An 18,318-nucleotide genomic window follows, 5' to 3' on the forward strand; every position below is an offset into this window, starting at 1 on the left:
GGGGCCGTGCCGAGGACGCTACCGGAGCTCGTCCACGTGAAGGGGCCACATGCCTCATTGGATCTCGTGTCGGAACTTGCAGCTCGGTTGCCGGCTGTGGCGAAGACGAAGACGGAGGAGCTGGCAGCACCAGATGGAGAAAAATGACTCTTTTTTTTGTGTTAGTTGTTGGAGAAAGAAGGTTTTGGGTGACTGACCTTTTCTGTATGTAGACTGACTCCAACAATGTGACCCAAACCTAAAAATAGGTCATTCACAGTAATTTTGCCTGTCAAAACAACCTCCAACAGACTAGGCAAACGAGCCATGCATTTTGGGTTGGTGCGGACGCGCGACGCAAATATGCGTCCTCTCTTCGTCGTTCTGCGTCTCCACCCAGGCGTAGGGCCCGCCGGAAGGGGATGACCGGAGCTCGGTCCTGCGAGAATAGCACCTCGGGGTCGCGCCGCCGGCGAGGGGAGGAGAGAACGGCCAGAGCTCGTACGTTGAAAGGGGCATCGTGACTCCCCGGATCTCAGGCTGAGCTCGCAGCTCGATGGCCTTGCCCGCGGCGGCGCTCGTGTGGCGACGGGCGAAGGGGCCTGCGCCGGGGAGCGGGAGGAGAGGACGGGCGGAGCTTGTCCGTGCCAAGGGGCGCTGCGCCTCGCCGGATGTCAGGCCGAGATCGCAGCTCGGTGGCCTCGCCCGCGGCGGCGCTCGTGATGCAACGGATGAAGGAGCCCGCGCCGGCAAGGGGAGGAGATGTTGGGCGGAGCTCGTCCGTGCGAAGGGGCGCAGTGCCTCGCTAGATCTCGGGCTGAGCTTGCAGCTCGAGGTGCTTGCCAGTGAGGGAGGCGGGCGGCACTTGGCCGGGATTGGTGAAGGAGGCGGGTGGCGTTGGGCTGTGTGTGTGTGTGTTTTTTTTTTTGGCGTTGGGTTGGCTGTTGGAGGTGGACAGTTTTGGGTGCTGCGTTCTTTCAATGTAAAGGACGCAAATCGTGAAATAGGTATGCTGTTTAGGTCATCTTTGTTGGAGTCAGTCTAAATGAAGGAATACTTGTTTGCCTTCTCCCTATTGGAGACAGTCTGAGCTCCGAGGACACACATTTCCAAGATAGAAACCGTCACATCTTGGACGCACGCACGGTGCCGTTGTCTCTTCATCGCCACGAAAGAGTTGATCGACCGACAATTGCATCGCATGATTGAGGCCCAAAGAGTTGATTGAGCCGTCTATGTCCCTCGAAAAAGGAATCGTTTCGTGTGTTTGTTTATGACAAGTGATCACTGACAAAAGGTCCTTTTTATTTTGTTTGTCACTTGTTTACGTCCACTTTCCGCGGTGCGCCAAGATCAGGCACGCACATCGTGACATCGATGAGGCCCAAAGTAGCGTGCCGCCGCCACCTGCTGCGGCGAGCAACCGAGCATATAGCAGTGTCCTCCTACCCGGGCAGCCGTCGAGGACCAGGCTCCCACAGGACGATCGATGGCCAGTGGCGGCGGCAACGCGGCGGCGGCGGCGACCGCCAAGGACGTCGTGGACGCGGAGGTCGTCATCGTGGGCGGCGGCATCGCGGGGCTGGCGTCGGCGCTGGCGCTCCGGCGGGCGGGCGCGGCGGCGCGCCGCGTGCTGGTGCTGGAGCGCCACGCGGGGCTGCGCGCCACCGGCGCCGCGCTCACCGTCTTCCCCAACGGCTGGTTCGCGCTCCGCGCGCTCGGCGTCGCGCACAAGCTCGCCTCCCGCTACGACGCCTACGAAACGTGCGTGCGTCCCGTCGCCGTCGGCGTCGCGCGCGCCGAGCTCAAGTCAAACCCAATTCGAGCTCGATTCGCCATGCTTGCTCTCGACTGACCTGCTGAATCGCATGGCTGTACGCGCAGATCCAAGGTGACGAATCTTGAGACCGGGGCGACGCAGGTGTTTCGCTTCGCCGGGAACAAGAACAAGTGAGTCCATCCATTCTCTGACTTGTCACGGAGTCGCGTTGGCGGCAGCTACCAGCGAGTCAAATCAGCTCAAGAAATTCGTAGGATTTTGTGTGATTTTGGGATTGAAAAACAGTGACTTTACCTGATCAGCTGATCCGGCTGGTTGTTTGACTGAACTGAATTTTTGTTTAAAAAAAAGGGGTGAAGAAGTCAGAGTGAGGGCGGTTGACAGGAAGGCGCTGCTGGAGGCGCTCGCGGAGGAGCTGCCGCCGGGCACCGTCCGCTTCTCGTCCAAGCTCGTCTCCATCGACACCGAGCGTGCAGCCGGCGCCTCGTCGGAGACCGTCGTCCTTGGATTGGACGACGGCACGGTGATCCGAGCCAAGGTACTACTTGTAGTGGTGTTCCAAATAAAGCGAGGCATGATTCTTTCTTAGTTCCTTTGCACACGCGCGTTATTATCAGGTCTTGATCGGGTGCGACGGCGTGCACTCGATGGTGGCGCGGTGGCTGGGCCTGTCGGAGCCGGCGAGCTCGGGCCGCTCCGCCGTCCGCGGGCTCTCCGTCTTCCCTGACGGGCACGGCGTAAAGCGGGAGCTCCGGCAGTTCCTCTCGGAGGGTCTCAGAGCCGGCATGGTGCCCATCAGCGACACCGATGTCTACTGGTTCCTCGTCAACAACAGCATCCCTGCAGGCAAGTGAAGTCACTGCGCATGCCGCCCTTCAGTTCCAGCCCTTGAGAGCTCAGCTCATGCCCTGCCATTTGCAGAGGAAGAAGCCGCCGGGGACCCGGTGAAGACGCTGCGCGAGGTGACGGACAACCTGGCCGGGCACATGCCGGCCGAGTACCTGGACGTGGTGCGCCGCTCCGACCACGGCAACCTCTCGTGGGCGCCGCTCCTGTACCGGAACCCGGTGTCCGTGCTCCTGGGCGCGGCGGCGCGCGGGCCCGTGACGGTGGCCGGCGACGCGTTCCACCCCATGACGCCCGACATGGCGCAGGGCGGGTGCTCCGCGCTGGAGGACGCGGTGGTGCTCGCCCGGGCGCTGTCGCGCGCGGCGACGCCGGCCGAGGGCGTCGCCGCGTACGTGGCGCGGCGGCGGTGGCGCGCGGCATGGCTGGTCGCCGGGGCCTACCTGTCTGGGTGGGTCCAGCAGGGCGGGACTAACGTCGGCGGCGTGCGCGGGTGGATGGTGAAGGTGTTCCGGGACTGGATCTTCTACAGGTTCGTGTTTCCCCGGCTCGCCGACACCATGTGGTTCGACTGCGGCGACCTCACGCCGTCGCCGGTGCCGCCGCCCACGGTCGGCAAGAACCACCACACCGAGTGAACTCCAAACCGCGTGTCAGTATCACCTGCAGCATCAGGATCCAAGGGCAGTGCCGAAGCTAAAATAAATCCGAGAGGGATGCAATGCATAGATTTGAATCATAAGCATGATCGAATTTTAACTCTATTCACTGATATTTAAAATTTTTGTGGGTGCATCTACATCCACGATCTTACACTGCTACGAGCAAGAATTTTGAGGGAGCTAGAGAAATAGTATTGAGGGAGGTGTGGCCGTCTAGGCCTTCGTCATAGCAATTATAGTTTAACTTAATACTGCTACGAGCAAGATTTTAGCATCAATAATTTTAATTTTAAGCAAAGAGACAATAGAATGATCCATTGAAATATAAAAAACACATATGCCTAGTGGCTAGGATCTCTCAAATCTACAAAGCTACATGGTCTTCCTAGAATTTTTGGGATCAATATATATATCTTCTATTTCTAATATTGCAATCTCCCTTTATGGTGCTTTTCTTTTGGAAAACAATTTCATGCTTCTTCTAAGATCCAGAAAAGATTCGGTTGTTTCCCGAGCGGAGCGTAGATGATCTTTGGGCTTTTGTGGGCTTTCTCCGTTGGCCGAGTTAGGTTGTGGTTGAGTACCTTACGGTGCTTGATGTACAGAGAACATATTTTCAGAGGTTACTAACTCAATCCAATCGCCATTGAAAATCTATTTCGAGGCCTATTTGGTTTAAAATGAGCTGACATTTTTTTAGCTTCCCGCCATATTTGAAATTATCTTGGTTTCCCGTGAAATAGATGCCCTATTTTATTTCATTTCGTTGAAAACTATTTCATATTTTGACAACAAATGTGTATACGTACATTAAAGTACTAGTTAATGCACACTTAGTTTACAAGAGAAAAATAATTTCATATTTTGACGGCGAGAATAGGGAACAGAGGAAGAAGAGGGCTGGCGTATCAAGTGATACCACGCCGAGGATGGGTTACCAGATCTCGGCATTTAATAACACAGTGCCGAGGTATGTGGCTTGGTATTAAGTGATGCCACACCGAGAACTATAGGATCTATTGCAACGACGACTCTTGTGATTGGAGTCCTCACTGACGTGGCAGGAGGTTGGCGCAAACTGTCAGCATGCAAAGTCTCATATCTCGGCGTGGTATCCAAATATGTCGAGCTTTGGGTCCATTTTTCGAAAAGATTTTGCCACACTACAATCTAAAATTGTCTTAAGGACCATGCATTTTCTTGAGTACCAAAATGAAACTACCAAGAAAGGGTAACTTTCTCAGTGGTTTACATAGATCTCTAAGAAAATATGTATTCCTTGAGAGTTGACACAAACCTGTTTACATAGATCTCTAAGAAAATATGTATTCCTTGAGAGTTGACACAAACCTCCAAAGAATATGGGTGTTTCCTTGGCCTAGCAGCCGGCGCGGCCTTATGTTGCAACCGTCCATCACCTCCCTCCTTACCATAGCCATCCCTAACTGCCCCACCTAAGCAAGGCCATGACACCTAGTATTAGAGACCAGATGGATCCGATGGCCACCTTCGCCACCTATAGAGTAATATGTATGTTAAGTATGTATGCATACATAGAGTATATGGTTATACTTATTGTATATAATATAGTAGTGACATTTTAGTAATATATTTAAAATATAATTTTTTTTTGAAAAATTTTCGCGTGGTAAGATCTAGAGTATATTAATATGAGTATATAAACATACTCAAACCGATAAACAAGTATGAATACATACACAATGTAGTTTATTGAAGATGAGAGTAACTACACGTACGTGTGTATATATATATATACACACACGTAACACGTATACGCTGAATGCATGCTTAGCTGTTGAATGGCCTCTGGTTGGCGCAGTCCACGTTGTTGCCGTAGCTAACCCCAAGCAAGTCGCAGTAGCGCTTGTAGAAGCCGATCCGGTCGGCGACGCGGCTATCGGCGCCATGGCCGCACTCGAGGCCGCCGTTGATGATGTTGGTGACGACGCCATACCCCGGCAGCCTGCCGGCGGCGGTGTCGGCAGGCGACGGCGCCCACTGCCCCGTGACGACGGCGTGGCACGACGGCTTGGGCGGCTGCGGCGTCATCCAGAACCAGACGGCGGTCTCGAACGAGACGGTGGCGTCTGTGGCGACCAGGTCCGGGTCGTCGAGGATCCCGGCGGCGCCGATGGCCTCCCCGGCGGGCCCGTAGTTGTAGTTGTAGGAGATCTGGATGGGCCCGCGGCCGTAGTACTTCTTCCCGGCGGCGCACGGCCACAGCGCGCTCGGCCTGCAGTAGGCCTCCGGCGCCGACGCCGCCGCGTCCTTCTCCTCCTTGTAGCAGTAGCCCCAGGCGTAGGGCCCGTCGGGCGCCGACGCCCACCCGCCCGTCGTCTCGTGCGATGTCTGCGCCAGGAACGCCGCCACCTCGCGCTTTTGGGCGTCGGGGCTCCCCGTGGTGCCGAAGCCCGGGAACGAGTTGGCTGCCGCGACGAAGGCCGAGTAGGTGTAGAAGCCGCTGGCAGGGCACGCGGGCTTGTTGCGGTGCAGCAGCATCTGGTTGAAGAGAGACTCGGAGATGATGGACGCCACGCTGCCGCCGGCGGTGCTCGTGGACATGGCGAAGATGGCAACCATGGCCATTACCGCCGCCGGTGCTCTCATCATCAGGAGAAGCAAGCAACAAGTAAAAAGTATGTAGTAGCTCAGTGAGGACTCTTGGACCTTCACGCTCGATCGATCTGGATCTGTTGTTGGTGTGTGAAAGAAGCGTGGGCACGCATGTCCTTATATAGGTAGCAGGGATCATGGAAAGGCTGCTTGCTTGCATTGTGTATATGCATACGTACGTGTCCAAGTCCAAAAAATATAATGCAAGTTGAGATGGTTGGATATGGATCGCTATCGTCTTGGCTACCTTCTCTGGACTGTGACAGAGTGCACTCTTGTAACCGACGAACAGTAGTCGTACGTATAGGACCATGGGAGAATTATATATGTTATATAAGTATATATTCATCATCGATCTTAATAATTAACATTGTGCGCAGGGAGAGAGACGTACGTGTGTGTGGTACTCAATTGACCATGCGCCTAAACTAATAATAATGTGTCTTAAAAGCATCTAACACCCGAGTGTTAGATGACCTCAAAACGCTCGGTTCTTGTCACACGAAACAAAATCAACTGTTTCTATCCCATGAAACACATTAGATATTCATAAGTACATGATCTATATCAAATGAGCAGAATTAATATGGACCACAGATTTTAGGACATATATACGCTGAGGAAAACGTATTGCAATCAAATATTAACAAGATATTTTATATGGAAGCCAAATTCAATGATCTCCAAAGTGGTTGAAAAGACATACATTGATAAAATGACTGCTTGATAAAAATGTCTATTGAAAACCAATTTACACCGACGTCAAACTCGTTACACTCAAACATGATATAGTACAGTGTGAATTAGTGAAGGACCAAGAAAGGTGATTAGAGGAGAGGTGAATATGAGCCTAATCCAATTTTCTTTCGGTTTAGGCCGTTGTCCCGATCTCAACTCCAAAACACTCACAAAGACCACAAACACCTTGGGGAGTACACACACGAGCACAAAGATCTTCAATTGTGGCCAGCAAACACAGTGTTAGAACACACTACTACAAAAAATCTTAACGGAGGCGGGCCAAAGCGCTTAACCAAGGCGGGCAGACCAACCGCCTCGGATGGTTGCGGTAAATGGCCTATTTTCCAAGACGGGTGCCCGCCTTGATAACTAAAAAACCATGGATAAGCTCGGTGAGCCCATCCATGGGCCCACTGAGCCCACGCACGTGCCGCCGACAACACAGCTGCTCGCCGGTGAGCCCATCCGCTTGCCGCATAGCTGCTCGTCATCGTCCCTTGTCGGATCCAGCGACCTCGACGTTGGATCCAGTCGCTCTCCGCCGGATCCGGCCTCCACCACCGCCATAACACCGGTTCTGCGAGGAAGAGAGGGTGAGGGACATATCTGAGAGAGGAGAGAGAGGGTGTGGGACGGATCTGAGAGAGGAGAGAGGGTGAGGGCAAACCAGGGAGGGAGCACCCTGATGGCCGTGGTCTGTGCCGTAGCCCACGCTGCCATGGTCTGTGCCACCACCGGACATATGCTCCACGTGCCCCATGCTCCACACGCACGAGAGGTGGAGGGAGAGGGAGCATATGCTCACCGCTGAGAGAGAGAGAGAAGAGCAAGACGCTCGAGGGAGAGGGGCGCTCGGTGTGGAGGGAGAGAGGTGGGCTCGAGGGAGGGAGAAGAGTCATGGTGCTATGGGGAGTGGTGCAACGCTGTGCGGGGAGCAGCGCTCGTGGTCATGGGGTGTGGTGCTGTGAGGAGTCAGGTCTAGGGTTTGGTTGGCTATTATATACTGTGACCCATTTTTTGGGCTGAGTGGGCTTCCCAGTGGGCTCGGCAATATTAACCGAGGCGGGCCTTATACGTGACCCATGTAAGTGCAATCAAGCCCATTGTGATTTTTGGTGTTGATGACCACCAAATTAAAGGACTAATGAGCTTTAGTGAGATGACAAGCAGGGAATTATGAAAGGAGGATGTTGAATAGGACAGAGGAGCCCCTAATCTAAAAGGAAGGCTTTCCTAAGCTACTTAGGTTTAAATTCATTTTTGTTTAACTTTGAGTATAGGAAAAGTCGTACTACTAAGAGGGACTCTAGGTCTGTTGATCAAATGATGAACTAGATGCTCAAATCTTCATTTATCCTCGAACCTCAGCCAAACCAGCATGCTTCTCACTCTACTCCTTGGCTGGTCTGGCTAGGGCAATAGTGCCATCCTTAATCTAACAGTTGGAAGACCAGGGTATAAATACCCTTCCCACTTGACCTCAACGGTCACCTGAGCCATTCACTTCATCTTCCTTCGTCCTAACCATTACAGAACACCAGTGCTCACCTCTCTCTCCCCCCTCCATTGTTGCTCCTTAAGCTCCCAAGTAAATCTTTGATCTCCACCATCATTCCTTGAGAAAAAAGGCAGCAAACTTCAATTGGAGAGCAGACTCACTGATTCCCAAAGTCTAAGAGTATTTGGTTCACGTTTGGCCGGTAGCCCTAGGGTTTGTTACTCTTAGAGCTTGCTCCTAGCCGACTAGGTGTAGCCCTAGAGCTTGCCAACTTGTGTGGTAGCCAAGGGAAGTTTGTAAATTTATCTTGCAGCTAAGAAATCACCCCTCCCTCAAGAGGTAACACTCTTGTTGTAGAACGAGGGAAGGACAAGCCTTTGTGGCAAGTCGATCCTAGTGTGGGCACCTCAATAACGTGGTGTAAGCGCAACCTTGTTTTGGCGATCGCTGAACCATGAGATAAATCCTTGTGTGTTGATCTACATATTGCTTACTTGTGTTGTTGAGTTACTTTAGGGTTTGAGCCCGATCTACCTCATGGTGGTACTCCTGCAGGTTGTGGTGGTTGTTCTAGTGAATACTAACTTGTAGGGAGCTAGAAAATATACCTGATCTAAATTTCCCAAAGTACCTTTTGAATATACTTTGTTGTTCTGTGTGAGAGGCTAGCAGTGCCGCCCTGTCTGGTGAAACTGATAAAAGTTAGAGTTGACAAACCTATTTACCCCCCTCTAGGCCATCCTAGACTACCAGAGATTCTACAGTCCGCCTCAGAAAGTGAGGACATTTTTAGAGACGAACCTTATAAGTGGCCCGCCTTGGTTAATAGATTTTAGGAGGCGGTTATTTTTAACCATCTTCATAAATTGATTTTCCGAGGCGGTTGCATGTAATCGCCTCGGTTAATAAAAAAATGTCTGCATTGGTTAATCCGAGGCATTAACTGAGAGGGTTCAATTTGTTGCCCGCCTCTAAGGAGGTTTTGAAAAGGTCATGGTTAAGGTATTTTTTTTGTAGTAGTGACAAAAAACCAAAAGAGAGACACTCCCCCTGTGCAAGCAAGAGCAGTGCATTTCCACTGTGGCAAAATTCCACCACCTAAAATGCCGAAAATAAACAAGTTATGAAAGCTAGTAGGAGCCTGTGCATTATTGCAATTTCTGTCACGTTCATGCAATGCTCTCAGCATTGGAATTTTGTTTCCCGATGTTATATTAGATTTTTGACACTCTCGGTCTCGTCTAAGTCCCTTGAGCACTTCTAGATATCCGTCAAATGATCAATTTTGTTTTTTTTTTTTGAAAAATTAATGGAGAAACCTGACCTAACATTTGGGGTAAATGTAAATTCGAAATTTGAACAACTCCTTATTCCTGCTGGTGCTAATTTTGAGAAGTGTGAAGTGAAGTCTAGTTTTATTTGAACCTATATGGGACGTCCTTGAACTGTTGAAACTAGACAAATTTGGTCTTCTAGCTGGCTTGAAAGGTGGGTTTCTATTTTCTAAAAACAATAATAAGCTGGTTTAATCTCTAAAATTTCACAAGTAATTTGTCTCGAATCAGGAAAATGTAAAACTTGTAAAAATGTCTATCTATTGTATTGGACTTCTTTGAATCTTGTTTGTTTATGTTGCTAGTGTTTCAGTATGAACAATAAAATATTAGGAACATGAATAAATAAGATTGAAATAAATATAAATAGATAAAATAAAAAAGATAACATTTTTCCAAAAAAATGGTTATGATTTTAGAGATTATGGACATGATACGAGCACGTTGGTCATGCAAACAAAGAACGCTGCTGAAACCGCCAAACCTGAGGCTACGATGCTTGCATATATATATAAGTCCTGGACCAGCGAGCTGAACTCCATCATTCTAAGCCAAGCTCTGCACTACTACTTGCTCCCTGAAGAATCAAGATTATCTCCATCCAAAGATAGATACATATGGCACGCTGTGCGCGCTCAGATGGCCCTGGACATTGAAGAGGAGTACAACAGCACACCGCGCTCACAATCCAAGGAGATATATAGAAGCTCTTCTTGAGACTCAGGTGATCATCATTTCTCCAGTAACATGATGGTGCACCGAAGAACATCTTCAGAGATTGAGCTCGCAATGGCGGATTACTTCAACGCCAGCACGGAGGCCTTAGAGATGTGCAGGCAGCACCTCCAGAATATCAAAGACGCCCAAAGCAACTACCAATCCAAGAGCAGCTACGTCCTTGGCCAGGACTTCGACACAGTCAGCAACCTCGTGGCGCGGCTCTCCGATGTCATCGGGCGAGAGAATGCCATGGTGAGGTGGTGCGCGGGAAGAGCGGACGAGAGGAGCTCGGTGGTAGAGATGGCAGATGAGCCGAGGCGGAGCTGCTCGAGCTCCAGGAGACTCACCGACGAGCTGGAGGAGCACGTGTGCCTGTTCATTGCCACCGTACATAGAGTTAGAAATTTGGCCATCCAAGAGATCTCCAAGAAAGCATGATACGAAATATACTCCCTCCATTCTCAAATATAGACAGTATGTATTGGAACATAGAAAAAAAATATCATGTATATTTGGTCCGCACAGGATGTACATATTAACTGATTTATACATATATGATAGTTTAACACACAACCAACTTTTTGAAATCAAGCTTTAGGTACGTAATTTATCAGTAACATGGACGACCATTCAACCAAGGAGGTAGGAAAATGTCTTTACTTATGCACTCTCGCACAAATATTAGTGGAGTGTAGATACTTATGCACTCACACAAATATTAGCAGGGTGAGGCCATTCACGTTTTACAGCTATGCAAAACCCTGCATTTGCCTCCCATCATTCGAATCTAAATCTAGGACAGATTCTACAAACTTAAGCACACACCAAAATTCAAATGACATAACATGTGATTTCATTTTATGAGATGTTGCAATCACACAAAGAACATTTAAAAACACCCTGAGAAGATATATATACCTGGTGCCAAAAGATAACTTGTGCACAAAAAAATTAGTTGGGAGATGTATTTTTTTTTATTTCAACCCGTGGGTTGAACCCCATTTCCATTAACATGATAACGGAAATACAATGTTTTTAGAGTAGCAACAGATCACATCAAGAACAAGGAAAGAAAGATATCTAAGAAAAGGGCCTGAACATATTAAAACTGAACCAACAGAACGCTAAAAGTCAAACAGCTCCAGCAAAAGGAAGCCAAAGGACAAACTTCAGCACCAGGTAAACAAGTTTAAAGTAAAACAGGCAGGCAAGACGCAAACCAAAGCCTATTACAAAAGTTGCCAACCCACAGTCGCATCTGCCAGCAGACACGAAAAGTTCAGAAGTGCTCTTGAGCAAAAGCTTCACTCCTTCTGATGGTCATCATCCACGTCCTGCAGCAGATGACGATCCTTTCTTCTAGGCTTCTTGTTCAGCAGATCAATTGCAATCCTTAGCATAGTATTAGCCCCTTCCTCCAAAGCTTCACGATCTAACCTTGCATATAATCCTGCCCAAAAGCTCATGAGGGCGCAGGCATGACACACAATAGTGATAGGATTTAGAATTAGTTTGCCTCCGAAGCATATTTTGTTTCTGTTTCTGGCTTTCCAAATAGGCCAACAAATGGCAGTTATACCCAAAGTATGGAATTTCTTGCCAAATGGCAGCTATCTGTCACACCAATCCCAACATTGGTTCAAAGACCTGGGCACATTGTTAGCTCCAAAGCAAACAGCCGCCGTGGCCCATACGAGCTTGGCGGTGCTACACTGGAATAATAAGTGATAAACTATCTCGGGTTGGGAACAGAAAGAACATGTAGGATATCCAGTCCATTTGCGTTTCATCATATTATCCTTTGTCAAGATTGCATTGTTCAAAGCTAGCTATAAGAAAATTTTCAGTTTCTCAGGGATTTTCCCTTTCCAGATCTTCTTATGATATCTGTCAGTTTCATTGGCATTGTAAACAGATTTGACAGAGAAGAAACCTTTAGAACTAAATTTCCAGGACACCCTATCATCATTTGAACTGAGGTTAACAAAAGAAGTATCAATCATAATTTTAGCCCAACCATTTCTCCATTTATCAACCAGCCATCTAGTAAAAGTAATAGCGTTGGGAGATGTATTGAATATTGATAATGCATTACTTATCCCCAAGAAAGTAGAAGGGCATGCTTTTAAATATCAACTAACAGAATCACTCTTCCAGAAATTAACAGGACATTTTTGTGGACAACATCAGACCCAAACCAACAAATAACAAAATGTTAGAAGAAAAGCCATACCAACAACTCCAAGGTGCATGGTACTGAATTTATTAGTTGAGTCTTGTTTTCGTAAAGACGATTAACAGCACATCTTGATCTTACAAGTTCCTTGGCAAGAGATTGGCATGAAAAAGATGTCATAACATCAGATAGTAGTACACCAAAGTACCAAACTGCTAGCCTTATTTTTGACACATAAGATCAGTGACGAAAAATTGACTTTGTAATAACTTGAAACCTGAAATGCGAAGAAACAAAACACACAGAAGTGCTGCTACATTTGACAGCCAGACAAGCCGAGGTATTCATGGCATACACATGGAGACCATAGGACGTGAATGTTTACCTCATGGGCATTACATCAAACACCTCCTGTACGCTACCGATGTTGACATCGAGTCCGGTTCTGGAGGTGGGTGCTGCCGGTGCTGTGAATGCCGGTGGCCGACGTCCCCTTCGGCTTCACGGCATGGTGGCGCGGACAGGCGGACGGCCGTGCCGTTGGTGTCGTTGCCACACAAGAGCGCGCACGGCTGCGCCACTGGAGGAAGCATGCACAACTGTCAACTGACGAGGACGCCGTGGTACCGGACAAGGCCTCCTCCACGTGGCCTTGGTGGCGTAGCCAGGGGCGGGACAGGGGCAGGGGTGGCGCAGCGGCGGCAGAGGGAACAGGGCACTGCGGAGCGCCGGGCAACAGGGGGTATGGCAGCGATGTCGGCGGGGGGAGGCCGGGGAGGGGCGGGGCGGGGCAGCTGATCGGTGCAGGGCGGGGGTTCTGTTTTTTCTTTCGTGAAAAGTGAAAACAGAGGATGTGGAGTGCGTAGGGAAGGCGTTGTCGGACGGCTTCTGACTTGCCGGCCACATTTCACCACTTGTATAATACTAGGTTCGTGCCCGTGCGTTGCTACGGAACAATTAAACTTTTATACTAAAAACATATAGATCACACTATAAGATTACAATACTGTAATTAAATATCGATATTAAAGTGACATTAATCTAAAAGGATATTTTGATAAAATTAACAAATGTACACATAGTGAAATTAACATATGCACGAAGAGCATGATGTCATAAGTTCACAAACTCTACCATATAGATCTTTTCGTGATGCGTCTAAGATAATGATTTATATCGATAGAAAGATATCTCTGATATCAACTTAGCAATTTTAATGAACTTAGCAAATTCTTTCCAAAAAAAGAAAGAAAGATAGTTCTCGAATTTACCTTAGCAACTTTGATCAAGATTAAAATTACATACAAAGCTCACCACACTGAACAAACTGCTTTACTATCCAACTCTTAGCAAGTTGTATGTCCAGATTAAAAGAGCCATGCTTTATCACCTTCTTCACGATCATGTTGCACGAACCCATTGAAGAGTCAGACTTTAAAAAAATATATGTATACCGCTCCTAAACCATTAATTTGCCCTAAAAGTCCCAAGTGAAGGGAGTACTATTGCTCAGTGCGTGGTTTAGTTGAAGACAAAGCAAATCAGGGGGCACTTCTTAAATGAAATCAGTTTATAAACACATGTAAATTCACATTATTCGAGTATAGATCAAAACAACTCTCGATACAAAGAGAAAGGGAAATTAAGAAAAAAAGATATATGCACCCTTATTCAAGGCTTGATTTGTAACTGATACAAGATCGCCGAGGATCCAGAGTTCCTACGACGTACAAATATCGGTAGCCCAAATCAAAGACCTGTTGCACATACGAGTTGAGAACAAATCAAGCAGCCGCGATGATGTGCTGGTTCAACTCACGCAGTCGATCAGTTGTGGCCATGCTTCTTGGCGTCCTTCTTCTCGTGGTGCTCGTGGAAGGCGAACCCAGCGGAGCCCACGGCGGCGACGGCGGCCACCTCCTCCTTGATCCGGTGGCCGTGCTCGTTCTCCGGGTCCTTCTTGGCCTTGTGCTTCTCATGCTGCAGTCACATGCACAGGAAACACATCGATGCATGCCAGATCAAGAGCTGAATCATATATGCATCGATCAGGCGATCAAATTAAAGAAGTTGGATTTTGATCTCACCAGAGCATATGCGCCGGCGGCAATGGTGCCGAGCTCGCCGAGCTGCTCCAAGTGCTTGTGGTGCTTCTCCTTCTTTTCGTAGTCGACCTCGCCGGAGCTCTCCTCCTCCTTGCGGTGGTGGAACAGGTGATGGTGGTGCTTCTCCTCGGCCATGACTCGTCAAATGTTTCTCGGTGAACTTGTCAAGGGAGGTAGCTTGAGATGACTTGTTTGGATGAAGGAACCATGGTGCCTAATGGCCAGCATTTATAGGGTTGGGGAGTGGATGATGCTGCAATGGCACAACTGGCCTTTCAACTGTTCATCGTTCGCCTAGCAGTCGGAGGGCATTTCAGGTAGCATACTTGCTACTGTTCGTGTGAATTATTGGGTTGGAAATATTTGAAGGAAGACTTTTAGTTTATTATTAAATCCCAGTGTTATAATGAGCACAACACCGTCTAACCTATTATCTAAGAAAAACATTGTCTAACAACTTTTTAAGGATCATTAGAGGCCAAAAACTGGAGAAGGCCTCAGAGTTCAGACTTGCATTTCCATGTAACTTGTACTCCCATTCATTCCAAGTCATAAGACTTTTTAGCTTTTCTAGATACATCATTTTATTTATGCATTTAGAATTTTAGATGTACATCATGTCTAGATACATAATAAAATTAACATATCTAGAAAAGCAAAATTGTCATTTGATTTAGAATGGACGAAGTTCATAAAGGAATAAAAAGTTCTAGGGATATTAGTTGGAGTTCTTAGCGAATTTCAAACTAAAAGTTTTCGATGTTACGAGGAAACTCCATGAATTCAAGTAATTGGTTCCACGAGTTGTAGTTATGTTTTTTTTTCTCAAATGTTTTTTTTCTGAATGTTTATTTTTTATTTCTTTGAATTGTTGCCGATATATATACAGTTAAGTTAACCTAGCTAACTGTTGTCGAATCATTTATATTCTAGTCTGTATGTTTAAAATTATATATAGTTCACTTTACCTTTGTTTCAAGTAAAACTTAAATTTATAGAAAATGTATCAACATATGTAATTAGATAATTTGCCAAATATGCCTTGATAGCTAGTGGATTTATTTGAGGTTTTACATATTAAAATATTTTTTCTATTAAATTTGGTTAAAAATAAGAAAGATTGAGAAGAAATAAAAATATATTTTTTTGGAAACAATGGAATATTTTTTTGTTTTAATGACCCAACGAATGGAGTAGTTGCGAGAGAGGTAAAAAATACTTGACGAGTAAGACAGCGTTACTGTAGCTAGCATATGCACTACAGGATAGCGACATGCATGTAGATAGGGTTGGAATTTGATCACTTGGCCAGTTGGCCCTGGCTTAACCGTGTTAATTTCCATGGAAACTTTAATAAGTAGTTGGACAAGAACGCGTTAACGATGGATGGATCGATATCTTTGTGCTGGAATTCAAAAGTTTGTCCGTGACCGCGGAGAAAATCGCGTTGCCGAGACCATCCAGAAGATGAGATCGAGGTGAAAGCTACTGCTGACCATTATTAGCTTTATAATTGAATTTATTTAAATAATACTCCAAGATCCTATATATGAGATCTATATAGTAGTCAACATTAGGGATGACAGCGGGTTATTAAGTATGGATGGAGCAAGAGCAACTCCAAGATCGTTTCTATATCATTCAATTTTTTTTCTAGAACACGACTTCACGTGTATTTCATTAAGAAGGGAAAAAACCCAAAACCAGGTTCAAGTCATACAAAGACACTGAATAAAAACATAAAGGAACCCTCCGGCGAGATACCGAGGGCAGACCCAGCTCGGAACAGTAGAGGAATCGAGGGCAAGGAACCCACGACACCGAAGTCTAGGCGACTACTCACTAACAGCATGTGCGACAATGGCCTCTAGGGCCCTGAAGCCCACTGCCACCCACAGCTCGCCCTCAACGACCACCATCTTGACTACATCGGCAACGGAGGAGGCGGAGGCGTCAAAAACCCGGCGATTACGCTCCTTCCAAAGGGACCAAGCAACCAGGAGGACCACTGAATCAAAACCACGACGCAGCCCCTTGGGCAGTCCCCTCCTCGAAGACAACCACCAATCGACGAAGGAGGAAGAACCTGTGGGCGGCTAAAGCCGGACACGAAAACGCCGAAGTAGGCGATCCCACACCTCCCTAGCAAACTTGCCGGAGAGCAGAAGGTTGTCGGCGGTCTCAACCTCCTGGTCGCACAAGGCGCAGGAGTCGTCCACCTGCAGCCCATGTCTCTGTCGGCCATCAGCAGTCCAGATGCGTCCGCGCAGGGCCAGCCATGCGAAAAACATCACCTTGGGCGGCACCGAAGCTCTCCACAGCTGCCGAGCTCCCGGTAGGGAGGTGAGACCATGGAAGAAAGCTTTGTACGCTGAGGAAGCGGAGTAGACGCCATCCGCCGACCAACGCCAAACGAAGTGATCCCGGACGCCCGGACAAAGAACGACGTGGTCCAGGGGCTCCCAGAGTAGGACATACTCAACGAGTACGTGCATCGTGGGTGCCCCAGTGATGTGCCGTACCCAGGCCCTGGCAGCAAGAGCCTCCCTGACTGAAACTGAGAGGAAACGTCGACCGATCGCCCTGAACAAATTCGGCGCGAATGATTGCACTCGCCCCTCAGGAAGCCACCTGTCTGTCCAGAACTTGGCAGACACACCATCGCCAAGCTCCACCGAGACCGAAGCGCCGAACATGGCTAGGACAAGCTTGCTCTCTCTGGACGGCAGACCGGCCCAAGCCGGCTGAAAGGTCCAAATGGCTAGAGGGGGGGTGAATAGCCTATTTAAATTTTCTACAAACTTCAACTAGACAAGTTGATTAGTAAAACAAAAGGCGAAGCTATTCTAGCACTAGCACAACTAAGCTATGCAAGCCACCTATACAAGTCTAACAAGAAGGCTAAACACTAAAACACAACAACTAGAGAAGGCAACACAACAACTCTATACTAGCAAGAACTAAGCTACACAAGCTAAACTAACAAGGTAGGCAAGTAAGTAGAGAGAGGAGAGTGATTGTTATACCGACGTTGTAGGGATGAGATATATCCAATCAATCACGTACACAATCACAAGAGAGACCTCGGCAAGAGATGACACAAGATTTTTTACCGAGGTTCACTTGCTTCCCGGCAAGCTACTCCTCGTTGTGGCGATACACCCACTTGATGGATCACGAGCTAATTGGCAATCCAAAGCCAAACCCTCAGCGGGTGCCGCACATCCACTCACAAGATGGGGATCCTCCAAGCCACGAGCAATCCACTAGAGTAGCCAATTGCGATCTCCCGCGGGGAAGGCTCAAGAACCCCTCACAAATCACTTGGCGAGGCTCGAAACAATCTCCAATCACGAGCTCAACACCACTGCGGCTCCAAGCCGTCTAGGGCGTTGGGAAACACCCAAGAGTAACAAGAAATCCGCAGCAAACTCAAGAATCAAGTGCCACTAAAATGCAACTCTCAAAGCAATGCACTTGAATCTCACTCAATCTCACTAGGATGAGCAAACAAGCAAGGAGATGCGTGGAGGGAGTGTTCTCTAGCTCAATGTATGTCTCAAGTAATCAAATGTGCAAGAGAGAACCTCCCAAAGCCGGCCACCAACTATTTATAAGCCCCTCAAAGAAACTAGCCGTTGGCTGTTTTCACTGGGCTGAAAACGAGGTCACCGGACGCTCGACCCCCTGCGTCCGGTGCACTGGAGTTGGCCACGTGTCGATGTTGGATCTCGCGCGTCAGTTTCTAACGGCTACCTGCAACACACCGGACGCTCTGCAAGTCCACACCGGATGCGTCCGGTGCACACCAGACTCATGCGCAGAGAGTTTATCAAACTCGCG

At 48.1% G+C, this 18,318-nt stretch overlaps 3 protein-coding genes across 3 annotated transcripts; 1 reads left to right on the top strand and 2 right to left on the bottom strand.

Annotated features, from left to right (window-relative positions):
• On the top strand, window positions 1,308-3,418 carry LOC8077590 (FAD-dependent urate hydroxylase). Its single transcript, XM_021462608.1, has 5 exons — window positions 1,308-1,743; window positions 1,864-1,929; window positions 2,111-2,297; window positions 2,377-2,605; window positions 2,681-3,418. Exons 1-5 carry the CDS (start codon window positions 1,469-1,471, stop codon window positions 3,241-3,243), a joined length of 1,320 nt encoding a protein of 439 aa, XP_021318283.1. The 5' UTR covers window positions 1,308-1,468; the 3' UTR covers window positions 3,244-3,418.
• Window positions 5,003-6,045, bottom strand: LOC8073982 (26 kDa endochitinase 2). The gene has a single exon (XM_002447779.2). It carries the CDS (start codon window positions 5,896-5,898, stop codon window positions 5,077-5,079), a length of 822 nt encoding a protein of 273 aa, XP_002447824.1. The 5' UTR covers window positions 5,899-6,045; the 3' UTR covers window positions 5,003-5,076.
• Window positions 13,931-14,691, bottom strand: LOC8073983 (abscisic stress-ripening protein 3). Its single transcript, XM_002447780.2, has 2 exons — window positions 14,458-14,691; window positions 13,931-14,350 (listed from the first exon to the last, which is right to left on the bottom strand). Exons 1-2 carry the CDS (start codon window positions 14,608-14,610, stop codon window positions 14,198-14,200), a joined length of 306 nt encoding a protein of 101 aa, XP_002447825.1. The 5' UTR covers window positions 14,611-14,691; the 3' UTR covers window positions 13,931-14,197.

Source organism: Sorghum bicolor, chromosome 6 (genome assembly GCF_000003195.3).
Source record: "Sorghum bicolor cultivar BTx623 chromosome 6, Sorghum_bicolor_NCBIv3, whole genome shotgun sequence".
NCBI classification, from domain to species: Eukaryota; Viridiplantae; Streptophyta; class Magnoliopsida; order Poales; family Poaceae; genus Sorghum; species Sorghum bicolor.

Excerpts from the sequence above, each read along its gene's own strand:
- LOC8077590 (XM_021462608.1), top strand. The coding sequence starts at position 1,469 with ATGGCCAGTGGCGGCGGCAACGCGGCGGCGGCGGCGACCGCCAAGGAC. Across the intron at positions 1,930-2,110 it reads TTCGCCGGGAACAAGAACAA|GGGTGAAGAAGTCAGAGTGA; the intron begins GTGAGTCCATCC and ends TTTAAAAAAAAG. Across the intron at positions 2,298-2,376 it reads GCACGGTGATCCGAGCCAAG|GTCTTGATCGGGTGCGACGG; the intron begins GTACTACTTGTA and ends CGTTATTATCAG.
- LOC8073982 (XM_002447779.2), bottom strand. The coding sequence starts at position 5,898 with ATGATGAGAGCACCGGCGGCGGTAATGGCCATGGTTGCCATCTTCGCC.
- LOC8073983 (XM_002447780.2), bottom strand. The coding sequence starts at position 14,610 with ATGGCCGAGGAGAAGCACCACCATCACCTGTTCCACCACCGCAAGGAG. Across the intron at positions 14,351-14,457 it reads CCGCCGGCGCATATGCTCTG|CATGAGAAGCACAAGGCCAA; the intron begins GTGAGATCAAAA and ends ATGTGACTGCAG.